This window comes from Gopherus evgoodei, chromosome 7, assembly GCF_007399415.2.
Source record: "Gopherus evgoodei ecotype Sinaloan lineage chromosome 7, rGopEvg1_v1.p, whole genome shotgun sequence".
Lineage (NCBI taxonomy): Eukaryota > Metazoa > Chordata > Testudines > Testudinidae > Gopherus > Gopherus evgoodei.
Genome location: NC_044328.1, coordinates 15,226,807 through 15,242,904, shown reverse-complemented (window position 1 = coordinate 15,242,904; position 16,098 = coordinate 15,226,807). Strand labels below are relative to the sequence as shown.

At 36.9% G+C, this 16,098-nt stretch overlaps 2 protein-coding genes across 6 annotated transcripts in view; one reads left to right on the top strand and one right to left on the bottom strand.

Moving 5' to 3' along the window:
• The window catches only part of SHTN1 (shootin 1), a 99,631-nt gene extending 92,507 nt beyond the window's left edge, over positions 1-7,124 (top strand). For 2 of the 3 annotated variants that reach the window (XM_030570749.1, XM_030570752.1), the window contains exon 17: positions 4,776-7,124. In XM_030570749.1, the coding sequence (XP_030426609.1) occupies positions 4,776-4,998 (223 nt within the window). In that variant the 3' untranslated portion in view covers positions 4,999-7,124. The remainder of the gene's footprint in view (positions 1-4,775) is intronic. The other variant, XM_030570750.1, reaches the window with a different exon arrangement.
• A 796-nt stretch (positions 7,125-7,920) lies between these two features.
• Positions 7,921-16,098, bottom strand: part of ENO4 (enolase 4) — a 32,510-nt gene continuing 24,332 nt past the window's right edge. For 2 of the 3 annotated variants that reach the window (XM_030570858.1, XM_030570860.1), the window contains 5 exons: positions 15,187-15,312; positions 12,541-12,736; positions 11,218-11,285; positions 10,536-10,653; positions 7,921-8,648 (listed from right to left, as the gene is read on the bottom strand). In XM_030570858.1, the coding sequence (XP_030426718.1) occupies positions 8,437-8,648; positions 10,536-10,653; positions 11,218-11,285; positions 12,541-12,736; positions 15,187-15,312 (720 nt within the window). In that variant the 3' untranslated portion in view covers positions 7,921-8,436. The remainder of the gene's footprint in view (positions 8,649-10,535; positions 10,654-11,217; positions 11,286-12,540; positions 12,737-15,186; positions 15,313-16,098) is intronic. The other variant, XM_030570859.1, reaches the window with a different exon arrangement.

The following is a 16,098-nucleotide window of genomic DNA, read 5'->3' as shown; positions in this document are numbered from 1 at the left end:
TAACAGAATGAACCACACAGAGGGGAAGGCTTAATCTGATGATTTTATACAATTAAAGGATTTGTTCTCCTTCTCTCAGCTGTAATCTTAGTACCACTGAATTGTCTACTGACACTGCAGGAAACAGTTCGGCCTCAGCGAGACACAGCTACAAAGGTTTTCCGTGTGCAGGTTGAACATGGACAATTAAGCTTGAACAACAAAATGAGGAGGACAATGGGATGTTCTGGAAGTTAGAATCTTCTTATTTTTAACAAATACTTTTAAAAGTAGCTGACATAGATTCTGTGTGTGTGTGTATGGTGTTTGTGTGTTGCATATGTGTCTGTGTCTATATAATGAATAAAAATACCCTAAATTAGAGTGCTGAACTGAAACAATATTCAAAACCATTCCATTTCAGTGACTTTCACCGATTATTCAAGTACATGCTATGGCAGGCATAAAAGTGACAATGGTTTTTAGGTGGTTTGAAAATCCAGCCCGCTGATTATGGAGTATTTCTAAAAATTCTGTTCTGTTGAGCGTTAAATTCCTTGTAGCTAACTACTACCTGCCTAGGTTTAGGAAAGAACTTCCAACATGGGCAAGGTATTCTATGATTGTCTATTAGAAGATTTCTTTCTCCTGGTATTGGCAACTGTCAGACAGGAAAAAGGAATGGCTGGACCACTGTTCTAATCTACTGTGGCAATTTCTACATTCCTGAAACTCACATTTGAAAAGGACTAGAGTGTAAAGAAGGTTTTATGAACTCTATGTACTAATAAATCGGGTGTTTGCCTTTAGTCCTTCGCATTTTATTCACTTCTCTGCTGCAGATTCTGAAATGTTTTCATATGCATTTCTGCGGCACTTGCTATGCTCACGCTCTGAGGGTGAATTTACTTGCCAGCTAATGTCTGCCACACCTCTGTAGATGGCTACGGTGGGCCTGTGCTTCCCTAAATAGCCTGGTGCAGAAGGGGGTCGCTGGGTCCAGAGACAGGTTACTGATCTGTGATTTGTCCCAAATCCCTGTCTTAGGGAGTTGTAAAGGGCACAACGGTTGGAGTAGTAACCTCTGGAAAGTTGCATTGCAGCCTTGTCACCTGCCTGTGGATTGAGGGAGATAAATGTCACACATACTGACACGCTGTTCAGTTCTGTGCATAAAGCCCATTAACTTGAGTTTTGTAGTAGAGGAGTGAATTTCACCTTAGTTTCTGGAAGAGGTTGTAGGGAAGTTTTTCTTAGTAGACGTGACAAACAAAGTCTCAGAGACAAGCTCTGCGTAGCTGGAAATCATCTCTCTTTCACTAACAGAAGTTGGTCCAATAAAACATATTGCCTCACCCTGCTTGTCTCTCAGGCCCGACCTGGCTACCACAACACTCAAAACCGAACCTGAGTCGCAGTTTTGGTTTCTAGGTAGTGTAAGCTGCAGTGTCCCACAATATGATGGTAATCTAGTCCACAGCTATCATAAAGCTTCAAACCATGTTTAGTTTTGCATGAGGGTAACACACTTTTTTCCAGGGGATTTTGCTTCGATGTGGTAAATTAATAGGGAAATCCTGAAATCGTGGTAAGTGTAGAATTGTGTTAATGACATCAAAATGTGGGATCAAAACATCAATGTTTCAACATTGTTTTTTCATTCTCTTAATGTTGTCGTTTTGGGCTTGTACTTTTGCAAATGATCAAGATTCTGTCCAGACATGTATTTAGAAGTCTTTGGCTTTTAATGTCTATAACAAAATGATATAATTAACAGAAAACCAGATTTAAATAATCTTAAAGTTACAGTGCAAACCAGTAACAGAAAGGAAAATCCACATCAGAGCTGACAGAACTGGTCCTCAGTTTGTCCTGTCATTCTGCAGCTGCCCCCAAGGTCAGAATCATTGCAAAAGCCACAGTGGCACTAGTTCTCAGATGGATTGTCAGTCATAACTCTTTGTTTTACTGCTTTTGTTGGCTTGTGTCACGGTGTTAATGTGGGTATTTTTATGTTAAAATTACAAGTACTCCTGCTCGAAACTGCAGGGGAGCTGACATATTAGACTGTCAGTTATATTACTGTTTATCATGTAAAAATGTATTTAGGTTTCGTATAATAGATTAGAAACATTTAGTCGCTTTGAAAAATGTAATATGTGTGGATTTAAGCATTATTGTTATGTAAATACAAATTCAGAGAATATTTCCATCTTCAACACACATTTGCACAACTAATAATTTGAGTTTGACATCCAAAATAAAATTCTGAATGGAAAGAAGCTTTGTATAGAGCTGGACGTAAATTTCTCAGTCGGTTGGATTTGTAGTAATATATTTTTTTAAAAAGGCAGTTAACCATATTATGCATTAATTGCTCTCCCAAGCTTTCTTTGTGGCAATGAAAGTTGGTAGTTTTTTTATTTTTTTTTTTTGACAAAGCATGGAATTTTCTTTGCCTTTTTAAAATGACTATATATTTACTCTTGGGCTGAAACTTTATCATGTCCAATTTCTGTTCTATTTGAACTGTTAAGAGTGAGATATATAAATAGGATTTATAATTTAAACAATAACACTCCCTAACAGCAGTCTTGACAAACTGGTGTAGCTGTGTAAAGGATTTGACGAAAGAAATACTAGTAAAATGAACTGTGAATGAATAGTCATTCTTCTTTTACACTAGAAAATATAACACTGGACTTAATCACTGGATTTGTCCATTAAACTATTTTATATTGACAGATTTAAATCTTTCATTTTTCTGTCCTTGAAAGTGGTAAATATGATTGCAGTTTTATCCATTTTTATTGTAAGTGAAACAGACTTCAGAGTGTTTGGCTGTGCATCAGTTGTTGGATGGCTGCCACGCACTAATGCAGACTCCCTGCTGTGAGCCCAGTGAAGAATTATACTTTGATTCACCAGATTGTATTAAATAGTCCAGCTGTTGAGATTTGAAAGATAGTTACTTCCGAAGTGAAATAAAAATGAACGTGGCATTTATGGCTTTGACCATTTTTATAGTGTTGAGCAATCAGCTTTTCAGAGGTAGCACTTTCTAAAATAACCCTCTGGTAGTTACAGTGCTCTGAAAAGTTTCATTCACTATAATGTTCAAAATATCCCACCTTGTATTTTCAGCAAAAATAAGCTTGAGTGAGGCATAATTTGCATAAAATAAGCATTAGTTTCCTTGTTAATTTTGTGTGTTTTGACTATATTCAAGTGCGTCTGCAAATGTATCTATTAGTGCCAATTTCAGAATTAATTAACTTGTACTGAAGCTCTTATGTTAGACATGATGCTTGTGAAAGTCGCTTGAACGTGGAATTTCACTAAATACAAACAACGATGTGCTGTTTGAAATGTAGATGCACAACATTCGTCTCTTGCGTAAAACAGATGAGAAATTTCACTCTTAAGGTGTGGAATACAAACCGTCAGTGCAACTTGCCATTTCTGTGACTTTACTTGCATCAGTTGAGGTTGCAGAATTTACTACTTCCCTGTCAGTCAGGTAGGAGCCCATGAAATCTCATCACTTGAGTTTCAGTTGCTGAACCAGGTGTCCCCTCTCCCTGTTGTCTTTCTGTCTCCGACAGAACAGTCACATGAAAGTGCAGCTCATAAGAGATGGAACCATCACATTCACTTCTTTTCCTTTAGTAGATTCTGGTTTTTCCATTCAATACTCAAGTTCACTTACTGGCAGCGTGGAGATGCATTGTTGATTGTGTTGGAGAAAGGCAAAAAATGGCTCCAGGCAAGTATGTGCAGCTGAACCCAGCAGTTATGTGTAGTTGGCCCCTCCATGAGAGTGGAGTCACCAACTTGTTGGTGAATCTAGGGCTTATCTACATTTGGGATTTTTGCACTGATGTGGTTCATCTGCCCATGCTTACCTAATCACAAGGATGTAGCTGCCCCAAGTAGACCCCTTCCATAATCTCTTTTAGGCTAAGTCATACCCGTGCTAACCCTATTCAACACTGATGCAGTTTATCTACACTAGGGGTTTGCACACATGTAACTTCACTAGTACAAAACTCCCTAAAGTAGGCAAGCCCTTACAGTTTGCTTCGTGGTGGTCTCCCTAGGCAGGCACCCACTAATATTCTTCTTCCTGTGAGAATCTCCCCACAGCAAATTATCAGAGTATAAGCCTATCTCAAAAAGTGTAGAATCTGGGCCTATTACCCTCTGCATGTTAGTGAATCTCATGGCTGGATTTTCAAAAGTGCTCTACATTGAGAATGATGCAGAGTGGTGAGCACAATTTGAAAATCTGACCATCTAGGTCTCTCTACCATGTGGCAGAGTTTAGGACATCAGAGGCTGTGTTCATCCTCTTCAAGGATGCAGAATGCAGATGTGGGACAAGAAGCCAGGTTTTCCCTACTTTGCCACAGGATTATGGTGTGAAAATCCCGAGTTTTATTTACTGCCATCTCCCTGGCTGACATGTAGAACCTAAAACCTGGGGTCCAGCTATGAGCTGGTGTAGAGAGATCACAGAAAAAAGAATGTCACTAAAAAGTGACTTTCTCCTTCATAGTCTGAAAGCCCTTGTTTGCTGCTGTATAACTTAATTTTTCCTAGTTTACTTCTTAAATTCATAGTATTTTTAGTATATTAACTGATTATTATACTTGTGTGTCATTGTCTGTACAATGTAACTGTCTTGGTCATCCATGCTGTTAATAATTTAAATACATTTCTGCTCACTTTTGTTCCAAAAATGTGATAAAGAAACCTTTTATCTGTGTATTTATTTATTCTACTTTTCTTCCCAGGTCACCTAGTTACGTGGGAATTGCAAGAAAAGCTGTTAGCAGTGAAAATCAAATGGAATCCATTGTAGTTTTAGATCCTGTTTCCACCAGTGAAGCACAAACCAAAGACCAGATGCCTGAAAAAATCATAAATCAACACAAGACAAAAGAAGAAAAAAATAAACAATTATATAAAGAAACTAGTGTTGATAAAGCAAGAGAGCCAGACAGCTCCAACTGCTAATTGTTATGCTAAAAGGCTGAGACTTTTGGAAGTCCTTCTCAGTAAGTATAAATTGCTTAAGTGAATTGGCAAGGGCTATATTCTGCACTCCGAACTATACTCAGTAATAGCTGACTGAAATGGCCTATTGTATGCAGTTTTGTTATAGACATTAGTAGGTTCCATAACTATGTACAACTCAAAATCCCTTTTTGTTTTGGTCTCGTATGTGTATTTTCCTAGATAATTGGTTACTCACAATATTGTTTTTTAATGTTATCAAAAAAATCCCAATTTTTTTTTTAAAGTGTTAACAACTGGACACTTTGTAAAGGCCGAAAAGGGACTGATCCAAAGACCACTGAAGTGAGTGGAAAGGCCCCTCTCTGATTTCACTGGGCTCTGGATCAGTCCCTAAGTAGGTAATCACACAAAAGTACCTTTCCTCATTTAGACTGGGTAATATCAATAAAAATCAGTTTTAGAGACACTGCCTTAAAAATGTTTTGATACCTATTTAATACAGGGCTTCTACTGATCTCCTTCTCACTAACATCTCCACACAGGCTATTTTAAATCATTTTAAAGCACAAACATGAAACAGTCTCTCCAGTAAATGGTTGACACGAGCAGGGGAAACAGGCAGTGCAGTTTGCCAGTTTGGTACCAAGAATTTTGCTAACTGTTTCTAAATTTAGAATGTTAAACTTCCTTAGCCTGTGGGAATTGAAACTCTGTTAAGATCTGTTCCTACTTCCATTGAAATCAATGGAAAGACTCCTATTGATTTCAGTGGAGGTCCTCAACATAGTGTGTGACAGGAAAATAATGAACAAGGCCCAATCCTGAAAAGCTGTGCCTATGTGGACATTCCGCTTGCCCTTTACTGGATCACAGTGTGACAATCCATTCCTCCACATCATTACACACGTGCATAGGAGTCCATTGTAGTCTGGCTTTAATAAGCCAACTTGTGGTTCTGAACCAACTCCCGCTGAAGTAGATGTAAATCCTTTTGAGTTGAAGATGAAGGATGGGCCTGTGGTTAATGCACTGGGTTGGGAGTCAGGAAATCTGGATTCTGTTCCCAGCTCTGACACAGTTTACTATATGTTGTTGAGCAAATCACTTAATTTTTCTGTGCCTCAGTTCCTGTCTTGTTCTCCCAACTTTTGTCCATCTTGTCTGTTTAGATTGTAAGCTCTTCAGGGCACGGACAGCACGTAGCACAGAGGAGATCTGAAGTTGGTTGGAGCCTGTAGGGGCTACTGTAATAAATAATAAATGTTACTGGACTCCTTTGAGTAAATGTCTACAGGATTGGGGCTCTCTCGGTCTTGCAATTGATCTGCACTCAGAGCTCCCATTGACTTCAAGAGCAGGTCCAATATTATTACTTATACACAAACTTACAACGTGGTCTTTGTAAGCCTTCTACTGTGGTGGCATGAGTTGCGTTATCATGTGATAACACAAGTACCACATTTTATCACAGCCTTTCTTTCCAATGAAGATAGAGCCACAGGTATATAACTTACTCTTCACTACCAATCCCCACTCCTTAGACGTTTTTAAAAATTAGCACAATATTTCACAACTTGTCTACTACATTGAACAAACAAATGTAATCAGGGATTTTTTTTTTTAATTTAAATTGAAGATTGGTGTTACTGATGTTGAGTGGTAATATACTTGAATGCACTATTTGATTTTTTTTTTAATGCCCATACAATACAGTGATAGTATTTTAACTATTGAAAAGGATGAATCTGTTAAGTTTGTTCGCTTGGCTTTGCATGGAGCTGTCTGGTGCTTCTCTTTTAGAAAGAAAATGATAGTCATGAATTTGGTAATTGTGCCTTTTTTTTTTCTTGGCATGTTTGCTAAGCAAATCTTGCGGTTGATCTAATTAGTCAACTAAATGTATTTCCTAACTTTGGGGAAACTTGTCATTTTCTTGTATATCTACATTTCTGTGGGTTTTTTTAGTAGATAATTTTACACTTAGGTATCTGTTTGCTTACACTGAATTTGAAATGTAAAATTTTATAAATGTATTTTTCCTCAATTTATTACTACTGCTGTATATGTTAACCGCAAGCTGTCCTAAAACAGATTTTTTTTAAAAAATACTTTTATGTAAACTATTTCTGTTACACTGATATAAATTATTTCTTTTCACTGTTGCTTATTAAAAATCTTACTGACAGTTTCCCAGACACTGTGAAATCTTCATTGTTATTACTTACTGGAAAATGGGGTAACCTCTTCTACCTGTGCGAAGTGCAGCTCTTTTTGTCTACACTTGGGGCTTCCACTGATGTAACTGGCCATTAATTAATAGAATCAGGGTGAAATTCCTGATGTACACCAGGCTGATGAGAGGTGTTGAGGACGTGTTGTGTGATGAAATAGCGTTAACAGTCAAGTTTCTTTGTTTTCATGAAGTGTTTGCTTATTACTTGTTCATAGTTGTTCGTTCTTAAATATAAAGCTTTGTCTATTGATTTGAACATGATGCCTGTTATTGTTTTAAAAGTAAATATAGTTATGTAGAGTGTAGAGAAAATAATGCTATTAAAACATCCAGTACTCCAAAATCTTGTTTTAGAGATGATAGGTCAGATTTTCAAAAACTTCTCACTACTGGCCTAACTCTGTTTCTACTGAAGTCAGTGGGAGCAGAGATAGGTCAGTGTGGAGCCATTTTTGAAAATCCCACACAAAGTATCTTCAGATAAGTGTTATTGGAATATCTAAAATAAGAAATGACTTACTTTGTAGGATTATTTTGTGTTACAAATTTACCCTGGCTAAAATATATACAAAGAAATACAAACACCTATTTTAGTAATGCAGTGTCTTGTAGCAGAACTAGAGAGACAGGGTGAGTGAAGTAATAGCTTTTATTGTACCAACTTCTGTTGGAGAGAGAGACAAGCTTTTGAGTTTACACAGAGCTGCTCTTGGTCTGGGAAAGGTACTCAGCATGTCACAGCTAAATACAAGGTGGAGCAGATACATCAGAATTAGAGACTAATAAAACATGCGTAGGTACAAAAACTCAAAATAGGATGGGTTTGAATTAAGACAAAGTATCGGTAATCACTGAACTTCAGGCATTTAAAAACAGTTTATTGTTAGTTAGATGCCAGGGTAGAATTAATGGCAATCAAACAAGTGAAATTTGATTCACTGAGAATTCACTAGAGCCTTATTGCATCTGCACGAGAGGGAAATCCTTGCAACCATGTGGAAACTTAAGTATGGTTCCAAACAAGCACATGATCCCTTCCTCACAGATCTAATGGCGTCATCAGAACCTAAAACTCCAAATTTAGGATCCACTCCTGTGTGGTGCTGAGCACCTTTAACTCCTGTTAACTTTAATGAGAGTGAGTTGAGGATGCTCAGCACCTTGATGGACTAGACCTTTGATATCACCTTAGTGCCAAGCTGTCAAGGAAATATTGATGGGTCCAAGTTGGTAGCTTCATTGAGATGCAGTGTACTACCATGTAAGGAAACAGGATTTTGGTCATGGGCCAGCAGAGGCTGAGAATGCTCTGAAGACCATGGGTCCTGCTCCGTGGTAGGGAGTGCATCAAGAAGTTCTTCCACTGTTAGTACCTCTTCAGCAAAATCAACAAATTCATGGTTTTCTCCTGAACCTGCAATGGAAAAAAGTTTCTTGATTGTCCTAAACAAATATGCAGACACTACACTAGATTTAAAAAAATATAATCCCAAATGATGCATGCATTATATTTAATTTACATAAGTACACAGTTTTAATATTAATGAAAACTCACTACCTCCCTGGGGTCTGATCTGCAACTGACAGAGCAGCTAGGCCAGATTGTTAAAGGTATTAAGGTGCCTAGAGATGCTGATAGATGCTTAATGGGATTTTCAAAAGTGACATGGCATCTAACTCCCAGATGCCTTAACACTTTTGAAAATCCCACTAGACACCTATCTGCATCTTTAGGTGCCTAAATACCTTCGGCAATCTGGCCCTTAGAGTCTAATGGGGCTAAAGGCAGGTGTAGCAGTTCACCCATACACTTGGTTGGTTGCAGGATCAGAACCTTGGTCCATATCAGCCTGCGTTAATTAATTTTCAGGGCAGAGTGGTAGGTCTATCTCTTCTCCCTGATCTATGTGGAGATGAGAGTAGTTAGAGGTGGATGCGGATTTTGCTACTGGGGTTTATTAATGCGAGAGCAGTGTTATCTGCAGGAAACTGCTGAAGTTTATGAGGTGTATTTTTAAGTATTTGTCAGTGCTTGGTATCTTCTGTTTAGTGTACTAAGTACTGCGCACTAAGATACCCATGAGCCAGTTAAGTTCATACCACTGTAGTTATCTGCCCCATCACTTGAAATGCACATAAGAAAGGTTGTGCTGCACATGCATGTCCAGCTAAGTCCCTCTCCTAGTAAAAGGGACATGGTGAACTTATATTTGGGCTATTATATTACTGTATTTCTGTTAGTTGTTATAGTTTTTACATATGTGTAAAGTAAATTGATTTCATTGATTTTTTTTTTCATAGTCCCAGCCAAGACCAATGCAAAAATGGTGATGGTAGGGAAGTAAGCAATGTGTGTATATATATACTTAATCTGAAGTGTTGTTAATAGGTAAACATTTTATTTACCCCCCCAAAATTAAATTGGCTGTGTTCCTTTAGCTGCCTCACCCTCCGAATTGAACATAAGGAAGGCTATTACCCTTGTAAAGAACATGTAGAGTACATGGTTGCTGACAGTTATACATATCTTAGACTATAAGAAAAATCTAGAGTCAGTGTAAGTACAAAAGAATGAAAATGTATCACATGCTACACGTGAATATAAAGTTGTGTGAAAAAAATTTGAGATATTAGTCAAGAAATAATACGCTATCAAAGGGTTAAAGATTTTGGGCTTTTATTCTCTCACTTACACAGGTAAAAATCAGGAGTGACTCCACTGAAGTTAGTGAAGTTATACCAGCATAAATCCGGTGTGAGAGAAGATGCAGGCCATATCGTGCATCCTGGTACTTAGAAAGAGCACAGCCAAGGTTGCACAGGCATCCTTAACATTAGTGTTTCTGACTTTTGAGTGCTTATTCATGCAACCTGAACTTTCTCAACATAGTTTTTGTGAAGAATATTACTGTGAAATGGGTTGTAAACTAAAGCTTTGGTTGTGACACATCTGCTTTTGGCTAAAATTTTCTGTGAGGAGAAACCTTAATTAAATTTAAATTAGATTATCATCTTATTTTTGCCAACATGGGCTTGAAGATTCTAACCAATTAATTCTTCTGAAAAATGTCATGTAAGCTACTCCTCAGTCAGGGGGGAGTATTTTAACATTCAGGTAAACAGATAATCCATTAGGACAACAATATACGTTGTGGCAAGTGCCATCCTAGTTTTTTGTCATTGCTTATTTATAGTCTTTTCATTCCTTTTCCCTCCCGTGGAGCAGTTTCAATCATTCCTCCTGCAATCTTTGTTCTCTTATTCATTGCAAGCTGAAAACAAGTAAGAAAGAAGCTCATACGCAGTGTTCCATTCTTGGCCAGTTCTTCCTCTATAGCAAGAAGGCGGTTGTATTTGGTCACCCTTTCTCCACGGGAAAGACCTCCCAACTTGATAAACCTGGCACCCAGGCCAACAGCCTTAGGACAAAAAAGTGCATTTTTTAAAATTCCACAGTTTAGCAATGGAAGTTGCTTTCTTCCTAGTTATTTAACTTGGTGTCCTAAGGTAAATCCTACTCATAATAATACTTCTCATCTTTCTATGTGGGAATAAAACCTTCCTTTAATTAAAGATGTAGTTGGAGTTGCACACTAATCACTGTCATAAGATGAAATTTTATTTGCAAATGCAATGTCAATACAAAGAGACTATCAGAGCTAAGATGTACTATACAAGATTGTTATTACTACTCAGGTATAATTTCAGTAATTCATTTACATTTTCACAAACTAATGCAAGCAAATAGATAATACACACTTTTAAGTATGTTCTCTTTATCCTCCTTTGGCAATTTTCTTGCTTTTTAAAAAAAAATAAAAGTTCAAAGATTAACTGTCTGTAAAAGGTGACTTTCTAAGGAAAAAACCCTTTTAATAGATTATATGCCTTTCTCAAACACAGACAGCCTTTCTCCTAAATACCAGTTCATGATAAAAGCAATGGTTTAGCAATTCTGCAACTGAACAGCTTTCAATACATACCAGATCTACAAGGCTATCATCAGAAGATTCTCCAGCTGGACTTCCTAATATGGCGATATGTCTTTGACCTATATAATAAGAGACTTTAGCCTTCATTAGGAAATGTTTTATAGATTTCACAAAAATATAGATTTCACTTTTTATATATTAATTCTTTTGGCTCACTCTGAGGTTAAATACAAATAGGGGAAAGATGGAGTAAATGTCCTCCTGATAGAAAAGTACACAATAATATCAGTTGCAATATAATACCTGTCTGAATTTTTATTATTTCTCCTTTTACCTTCCTAAATCTATTTCCTTTCAGCCTGGCTAAGGTGACACCTAACATCTGTGCTCTAATTCTTATAACTACACCTCTACCTTGATATAATGCTGTCCTCGAGAGCCAAAAAATCTTACCATGTTATATTAAACTTGCTTTGATCCACTGGAGTGCGCAGCCCCTCCCCGCTTCCCCCCCGGAGCACTGCTTTACCACGTTATATCCAAATTCGTGTTATATCGAGTTGCATTATATCGAGGTAGAGGTGTACTCCAGGCTAAGTTGATCATTCTGGCAATGTATTCCAGATGGTAGAATAGGTTTCTAGGTACTGTATTCTAATTCTAAATGTATTCTCTAGCATAGCACAAGTGATTCCTCTTCACTATGAAAAAGAGCCCTCCCACCTGGTGTGATTTAAATCCTAAAGTTCACTATTCATTGATTTTTGACATGGTGGTTTTTCATTTTGTTTTATTTTAGGGAGGAGGCGAACAGTTGGATATATGCAAATGTATCCATTTATAAAGTCTCTGGGAACATATAAAGAACAAAACAAGATATTGACAAATGTAACCCCCCACAAGTATTACGTACAGTAACAACCAAGGGTCAATAAAAAGAATCCTTAATTTAGCTGTCTAGATTACATTTGTGGACCAGTCTGGTTTTGTTTGTTTGTTACAGGTAACATTTCAGCTTCCTCCAGTTCAGCTTTTGTTTGTTTATTTGTTTTTCAGTTCTGGTGTCTGAATATATAAAGTTTAGCCATAGCTTGAAAATACATACACATTCCAGACATGCACAGTATCACTCAGGTACATTTGAAGCACTGGAACATATTATAAGGATTCATTAAATATTTTCAGAATATATGAACTCCTCCTACATGTATTTGGCAATCAAGCCATGAGTTTTAATTTCTTTTAACAAGCACGTCCTAAACTGTCAATGGCTGTATTTAAATGTGAAATATTACATATTTATAGATTGCATAAGTGTAGCTGTCTTATGTATTCATTATTGGGTTTTGAAATTCAGACTTTTCCACTACTCACCTTCTAGAAGTCGGGTAAGTTCTGTGAGGTCAGATATCTTGGTTTGATTTGTATATTTTATTATAAGACCACTGCATTTTGGTATGTTTATATTTTGATCCTCCACAAGTTTAGAAATACTTTTGGCTGCATCTTCTGCAATCAAATAACATCTGGAACCAACAGCATTACATATATTGCTCCATTGCTGGCCATCCTGGGTAAACAGTAAAGTAAATGATTAGTTGTTTAAAGGACAAATTTAGGAAAACAATCAAAAAAAAATGTTGAGGGGTGAAAATAAGGTGTGGGGAGGCATAGGGAACACCAAGCATGAAATCGTGACCTCACTAAAGTTTATGGCAAAACAGCCATTGACTTCAGTGGGACCAGGATTTCGCCCCAGGGCTATCAATTCACACAGAGAAATTATTTTTATTAGCAGACACAGATCAAATATATCACTGGCATTTTGTTTGGCTGTAGGGATTTTGCTAAAGGCAAGAAGAGAGCTAGTCACAGGTAAAAAACATCAGCTCTCCCCTGCAGACTTGGTTAAAAGAAAACTAATGGAATATAAAATAGTTTCCAGTCACTTGATCCAATATAAAATATGGTTAAATAGCTAGAAATTATTTATTTTAAAATCCCTATCATTTAAATATGAAATAGTGAAACAGGAAGTAGCCATATAATCAGCCTGATGACATGTATCAAGACAGGAAGATAAGAGCTGCAGGCAGACTCAGAGAGAACAGCAAATAAAGTTTGCCTTTTTTCTGTTCACAAATTATCTGTGAATAGGTTGTAAAATTCTCAGATGTATTTGAGATTTGTGAATTTCCTCAGTTCATAATTCTTGCTTTACCAATCACATAGAATCTGTATCTGTAATTAGAAATTTGCACTGTGTAGGGCTCCAATTCAGCAAAGCATTTAAGCACATGCTTAAGTCACATTGAAGTTAATGGCACTTAAGCACATGCCTAAAGTTGAGCACTCACTAAAGTGTTTTGCTGTATAAGAATGGACGGATGATATAGGTCCAGATTAGTGATATTTCTAAAATGCCCAAATGTTTGTGGCAAAGCTGTGTTGTGAATAAGCTTTGTCATTTGTTTTTGTTAAATACTGAACTATTGTAAGCTCTTCCATATTCAATTTTTGATATTCTGGCAGATTTCTATATTGAAAGCACATAACTTCATCACAGCAGCTGTCAGGGGAAGTTGGAAGTTTGGGCAGCTAAGGAACGATCTGGGCTTCTGGCACCTCAGGAAGGGCGTGAGTCAGTTTAGAACTGTGAGAGAAGCAAAGCTAGCTATAAATTTCTGTTAGGATGATCAGCAATTAAATTGTTTTAAACTTTCATATTTAAATGGTCACCTTTAGGTTTCAGAGTTAACAACTCATTGAGATGAATGGGGCAGTTCACTCCTCTCAGAGCTATTGTTTCAGGCTATGAGCAGATTCAGAAAGACAACATTGCATTGGTTTACCCTTGGTTCACATTTATAAAGTCTTCTTCATAAGCATGAAGGCTAGAAAGATGCATTGTTTTTAAATGAAAGCTTAGGGATTTGGTGCACAGTTCTTCTCCAAGGGATAGATTCCACATTAAATGATGTGGCTGCAGAACTGTGGAAAATATATTTACGTGGCTACAGTTGGGTTTTTGTCTTTCTGAAATATGGCAAACCTAAATATTAACATCACTGGAAACAATGATAAAACCATTGATATTTAAATTTATAAAATCTGTCCCTTTCATCCATATACATGTATCTTAATATCATATTTAATATTGTTCTACTTAATTATGATTAATTGGCCACATCCATTTATCTCTTCTAATTTTGATTTTATTGGTAGTTAAATCTAATGTTAATATACTCCAGTTAATTCTATGTGGTTCTACCACTCCTTTTAACTCTGTTGAGCAGCACTGTCAAATATGGGTTTATATTGCAGTATGAGTGTAAATGTTGGTGCAATAGTATCATAGCAACTTATTTCATTACTAAATTATTCTTAGGAATACAGCTATGTCTAAATCTTTTTTCCTGCTGCACAAGTAGTTTTTCATTTTTGCAATGTATCTAAAATACTATATGAGCACCTAAGAAAGGATGTGTAATTAAAATGAGACTGGCTTAGCAAGTTGAATCTGCCAGAACTTCATTTTCATTTAATTCTTTAAAACACATTACGTATTGTATATCTGCATTATGCTCACACTAATCAGGATTAATTTCTGTCAAGTGTCATGTCAAATGTATATAAAGTAAGGGCCATTATCACCAATTAGTGGACATGTGAATAAAGTCTGACATAAATTTTCATTGTGTGTGTCTCCAAGAGAGAGAAAAATGCCACTTTTTCCTTATGGTTTTAATTTTTGGTAAACAATGCAAATTCAGTGAAATTCTCCCCATGGTTCCTGATGAGTACACAAGGCCTGTGCAGAGAGCTAACATACGACCTATGCATCACATATGTATAACTTAAGCTCTCAGTATGGGGATTAAGTAGGATATAGATGGTGTACTGGCCCTCTGGATAGGAGTGAATTTCACCCACGAGTGTTTATGTATGACTTCTTATTTCCTTTAGAAAATATATTTCTCAGAGCATAATCTAAAAGCTTTCAAAATATCTCTGTCTTACCTCTTTCCTCAGGGGATCTATTAATGCAATAATTGAGGGGTATTTATTAATTAGGTCCACGTACATATCGACTATTTCATCAGGACTCTTGAGTGTTCCAGTCAGTATTTCATATTTTCCTTTGGTCTAAAAACATAAGTTAAATGTGTAAAGGAAAAAAATGGTAGCAATTTTGTGGTAAACAATTTTCACTGCAGTCATGCAGATCCAGTGGCCATAAAACCCTCCCGAGGTGAGTGCAGGGTACACGGCCCTTATTTCAGTCCAGAGACCATTAGCTATTTACTCAGGCTTTGTGTGAGGTGCATGGAGTTTACCTCATGCTATTTTTATGTCCTAGGCAGTGTTGCCAACTCTCCTGATTTTATTGTGAGCTTTACACTATTTGGCATTTTTCTGAAAGCCTCTGCTGCTGAATAAGACACTGCACAAAAACTACTTCTTTTTTTTGTGAAAAAAGTTTCTAGCCCTAATGGATGCAGAAAAAAGCTTGAAAACATGAACTGAGTGCACACTAAAGGCTCAGAAACAAGAGGGCAAAGAAAAAGAAGCAAAATACATTGTTTTTATGCCACACTTATGATTTGTGGGACCTGACTCACGATTTTGGCATACCTGAGGTTGGCAACACTGTCTAGGTAGTGGTAGAATTAATGGCAGAATGACAAACTAAGGAGAAGTTCTAGCTTTCATCACTTTCACACACCATTAATGTTATGACAGTTCCCGTTATTTAATCATTTAAGGTTCTGTTCATTTTAAAATAGGATTTCTGGGTGTGCCAAATTGACCTCAGTTGGCATGGTTCCTGTTACACACCACAAGCATCTTATAAAATGTCTGATATTAAAAATGAAGGGTTTCTGTCACTGAAAGCAAAACATTAAAAAAACGCATTAAATACTAAGCCAG